Source organism: Argentina silus (genome assembly GCF_951799395.1).
Source record: "Argentina silus genome assembly, chromosome: 9".
NCBI lineage: Eukaryota > Metazoa > Chordata > Actinopteri > Argentiniformes > Argentinidae > Argentina > Argentina silus.
This window is the reverse complement of record NC_139663.1, coordinates 20,993,780-20,998,779: the sequence shown is the minus strand read 5'-3', so window position 1 is coordinate 20,998,779 and position 5,000 is coordinate 20,993,780. Positions and strand designations below refer to the sequence as shown.

General features: G+C 54.4%; 1 protein-coding gene across 3 annotated transcripts in view; it reads left to right on the top strand.

Moving 5' to 3' along the window:
• The window catches only part of igf2bp1 (insulin-like growth factor 2 mRNA binding protein 1), a gene marked incomplete at its 5' end in the record, with an annotated part of 47,326 nt that overhangs the window by 38,245 nt on the left and 4,081 nt on the right, over window positions 1–5,000 (top strand). The window contains 6 exons of one of the 3 annotated variants that reach the window (XM_083676744.1): window positions 1,737–1,788; window positions 2,632–2,695; window positions 3,149–3,433; window positions 3,909–4,043; window positions 4,355–4,477; window positions 4,865–5,000. In XM_083676744.1, the coding sequence (XP_083532870.1) occupies window positions 1,737–1,788; window positions 2,632–2,695; window positions 3,149–3,433; window positions 3,909–4,043; window positions 4,355–4,477; window positions 4,865–5,000 (795 nt within the window). Of the gene's footprint in view, window positions 1–1,700; window positions 1,789–2,631; window positions 2,696–3,148; window positions 3,434–3,908; window positions 4,044–4,354; window positions 4,478–4,864 lie in introns of all 3 variants that reach the window. The other 2 variants (XM_083676743.1, XM_083676745.1) reach the window with 2 other exon arrangements.

Sequence of the window (5,000 nt, the reverse complement as noted above, 5' to 3'; positions counted from 1 at the left end):
ACCAGTAACCTCCTCCCAGTACCAGTGCCAATAACCTCCCAGTACCAGTACCAATAACCTCCTCCCAGTACCAGTAACCTCCTCCCAGTACCAGTAACCTCCTCCCAGTACCAGTGCCAATAACCTCCCAGTACCAGTACCAATAACCTCCTCCCAGTACCAGTACCAGTTACCTCCTCCCAGTACCAGTAACCTCCTCCCAGTACCAGTAACCTCCTCCCAGTACCAGTACCAGTATCCTCCTCCCAGTACCAGTACCCTACTCCCAGTACCAGTACCAGTTAGCTCCTCCCAGTACCAGTTAGCTCCTCCCAGTACCAGTAACCTCCTCCCAGTAACAGTACCAGTTACCTCCTCCCAGTACCAGTACCAGTAACCTCCTCCCAGTACCAGTACCAGTAACCTCCTCCCAGTACCAGTTACCTCCTCAGAGTACCAGTGACCTCCTCCCAGTACTAGTAACCTCCTCCCAGTAACAGTACCAGTTACCTCCTCCCAGTACCAGTACCAGTAACCTCCTCCCAGTACCAGTACCAGTAACCTCCTCCGAGTACCAGTAACCTCCTCCCAGTACCAGTAACCTCCTCCCAGTACAAGTAACCTCCTCCCAGTACCAGTAACCTCCTCCCAGTACCAGTAACCTCCTCCGAGTACCAGTAACCTCCTCCCAGTACCAGTAACCTCCTCCCAGTACCAGTAACCTCCTCCCAGTACAAGTAACCTCCTCCCAGTACCAGTAGCAGTAACCTCCTCCAGTACCAGTAACCTCCTCCCAGTACCAGTAGCAGTAACCTCCTCCCAGTACAAGTAACCTCCTCCCAGTACCAGTAGCAGTAACCTCCTCCAGTACCAGATTACCAGTCAGGATGGTAGAGAGACAGATAGTCAGTATGAATGGAGAATAATCGTATTTTAAAGTTATCATGGAGATGCTGCCTGTCTTTAGGATGATTCTGCCTTCTCCTCCTGCAGTTACATTCATTTAGATCGACTGCAGCTGGGGGTGTGTGTGCGTGTGCATGTGGGTGTGCGTGTGTGTGTGTGGGCATGTGTGTGTGTGTGTGTGTGTGTGGGCATGTGTGTGTGTGTGTGAGTGTGGGCGTGGGCGTGGCACGGCACACGCTGGTGCTGACAGCTGGCCGATGATAGACTGCATGGGTCTTTGAAGGCGGGGCTCCCTCTCTCTCTCTCTCTCTCTCCCTCCTTCCCTTCCTCCCTCTCTCTCTCTCCCCCCCCTCTCTCTCTCTCCCTCTCCCTCCGCTCCATCCCGCCTGCGCTCCCGTGCAGCGCTGCATGACTCGGCCACAAGAGGGCGACGTTTCTCTCTGTGTTTCCATGAGTTCCATACGTGAGTCACATCCCAGCGCAACTTAATGACCAAGGCCCTTTCTCAAACGTTAGCACCTCGCTTCCTCTCCTCCCTCCTCCTCCCTCCTCAGAATGCCTCGGAGGAGGAGGTCTAAGCGAGTGGAGGCGGGAGGAGAGGACGTCTCTAACGATTGAGGAAGGGCCAAAGACTTGGGCTCCGTCCAGAAACAACCCTCTAGGCCACTAGACTCACTAGACACTTGAGTTGAATCTGAACAAGATTGGTACATTTAGTCTGTAACAGGCCAGGCGTGTGTGTGTGTGTGTGCGTGTGTGTGTGTGTGTGTGTGTGTGTGTGTGTGTGTGTGTGTGTGTGTGTGTGTGTGTGTGTGTGTGTGTGGATGATTAATGATCCTCTTTCTTCTCAGGTGCTGGATGGTCTGCTGGCCCAGTATGGAACCGTAGAGAACTGCGAACAAGGTAGTCTACCATTAACCAATCAGATCTCCCCGTACTGAATATCAACCAATCAAACAGTCAGATGCTCAGACCTCTGACCAGGCCTTGTCCAATGAGGAGGCCAGATATAGGTCTGTGACTCTCTCTCCATAGAAACATACAGGATTGTTATTCCTAGATTATTATTCTAGAATTGATTCTAGGTTGTTAATTGAAGGCTTGTCAGGTTATTTGAGAAGGAAACCCTCTCCACCATACCTCCCAGTCAGCTGTAGATGTTGTCATGGGGATCTCCCAGCATGCTTCAGTCCCTCTGTAGGTCAGTCACTCAGAGGTCAGAGGTGTCTTTGATCAATGTCAATAACTCCTAGTGTTACAGTGGACTGGGTTATTGCCTCTGACTTATACAATATATTGTCTCTCCTCTGTCCTCCTCTTTCATCACCCTCTTCCTCTCCTCTCCTCTCCTCTCCTCTCCTCTCCTCTTCCTCTCCTCTCCTCTCCTCTCCTCTCTCTCCCCCTCTCTCTCCCCCCTCTCTCTCCCCTCCTCTCCCCCTCTCTCTCCCCTCCTCTCCCCCTCTCTCTCCTCCTCTCCCTCTCTCTCTCCCCTCTCTTCCTACTCTCTCCCCTCCTCTCCCCCTTTCTCTCCCCTCTCCCCCTCCCCTCTCCCCTCCTCTCCCCCTTTCTCTCCCCTCTCCCCCTCCCCCCTCCCCTCCTCTCCCCCTTTCTCTCCCCTCTCCCCCTCCCCTCTCCCCCTCTCTATCTCCCCTTCTCTCCCCTCTCTACGCCCCTCTCCCTTCTCTCTCCCTTCTCTCTCCCTTCTCTCTACCCTCCTCTCCCCCTCCCTCTCTCCCTCACTTTTAGTGAACACAGACAGTGAGACCGCGGTGGTCAATGTCACATATGGAACTCGGGAACACGCCAGACAGTAAGTTTCTCCCCCTCTACCCTCCTACCCTCCCTCCCGACCAGACAGCCATCACACGGGTCACATGTGCTGTTTATAGGACTAGCCTGCCCTCTAGTGGTGGATTTGTAGAGCTGCAGTGTGCAAATGATTAGCATTACAAACACCATCCTCTACCAACTGAGCAGTGGAGGCTGGTGGAGGTAGAAAATGGAGGACGGGCTCATTGTAATGCATGGAATGGAATGAGGAATGGTATCACACACGTGTGTGTGTGTGTGTGTGTGTGTGTGTGTGTGTGTGTGTGTGTGTGTGTTACATTACAATGAGCCCGTCCTCCGATTTCTACCTCCACCAGCCTCTCCTGGAACTGAGCCACACTCGAGCGTACAGGTTAGAGAGAGTAAGAACTAAGCGCTCCTCTCCTCTCCTCCTCTCCCCCTCCTCCCCCCCTCCCCCCTCCTCCTCTCCCAGGGCGATCCAGAAGCTGAATGGGTACCAGTTTGAGAACAACGCCCTGCGCGTCTCCTACATCCCAGACGAAAACTCCGACATGGACTCCCAGCGCGGCCCCGACAACGGCCGTCGCCCCGGCTACGGTTCCCGCGGTCCCCGCGGGGGGTCTCCGGGGGGCATGCCTTCCAAGCACCAGCACGCCGACATCCCCCTGCGCCTACTCGTGCCCACCCAGTACGTGGGCGCCATCATCGGCAAGGAGGGGGCCACCATCCGCAACATCACCAAGCAGACACAGAGCAAGTGAGTGTCAGGGACCCCTGCAAATCCCCTCCCCCCAGTTGGACACACACGTACTGTAAACACACACGCACACACACAGGCAAATGCGTGCGCGCACACACACACGCAGGCAGGCACGCAAACATACACACACATATGCACTCACACACACATGCACGCATGCACACACACACACACACACACACACACACACACACACGCACACAGGCAGACATGCACGCACACACACACGCACACACACACGCAAATGCACACACACACGCATGCACACACACACTTGGTCAATGAAGAGAGATCATGCACCACGCTGACAGCAGTGATGGATACAGATCCTATGTCTGAGACTGACCCACTACACACTAGACACTACATACTACACACTACACACTAGACACTACACACACTACTCTGTGCCCTTACCGAAACTTCTCCCCCCTTCCTCTTCCTCCTCCCTCCTCTTCCTCCCTGTCTGTAGAATCGACGTCCACCGTAAAGAGAACGCTGGCGCGGCTGAGAAGCCAATCAGCATCCACTCCACCCCGGAGGGCTGCAGCTTCGCCTGCCGTATGATCCTGGACATCATGCAGCAGGAGGCCAAGGACACCAAGACGTGAGTCTGAGACACTCCTCCCTCCACTCTGTCTCTGTCTCTCTCTCTCTCTCTCTCTGTCTAACCCTAACCCTAACCCTAACCCTTTGGATTGGTGGGGTTCAGAATGAAATGGGGGTTCAGAGAAGGGGGCGTTATACACTAGAAACACACTGACGTTCTCCTCCTCCCTCTCCTCCTCCTCCTCCTCTCCTCCTCCTCCTCCTCTCCTCCTCCTCCTCCTCCTCCTCTCCTCCTCCTCCTCTCCTCCTCCTCCTCCTCCTCTTCCTCCTCCTCCTCTCCTCCTCCTATCCTCCTCCTCCTCTCCTCAGGGCTGAGGAGGTCCCTCTGAAGATCCTGGCTCACAACAACTTTGTCGGTCGACTGATCGGCAAGGAGGGACGCAACCTGAAGAAAGTAGAAACAGACACAGACACCAAGATCACCATCTCCCCGTAAGACACCCACACACACCCACCCACACCCACACCCACACCCACCCCCACCCCCACCTACACCCACACCCACACACACGGTCAATGAGGAAAGATCATGCACCACGCTGATACCAGTGATGGATACAGATCCTATGGCTGAGACTGTACTGAGTGGGCAACACCTCACCTGCTCTACACCACTGAAGTAACACTGCTATTACACTGTAATTACCCTGTTAATACACTGCTATTAACCTGTTAATACCCTGTTATAACACTGTAACAACATTGTCAACATATAAGCACATCATAATGGTGTTCTGCGGTTTTTCCCCCACAAGTGGAATAATCTCTCTCTCTGTCCTCTCCTCTTCTCTCTCCCCCTATCTCTCTCCCCCGCCCCAGGCTGCAGGACCTGACCCTGTACAACCCAGAGAGGACCATCACAGTGAAGGGGCCCATCGAGGCGTGCTGCCTGGCCGAGACAGAGATCATGAAGAAGGTCCGCGAGGCCTATGACAACGACATCGCCGCCATGAAT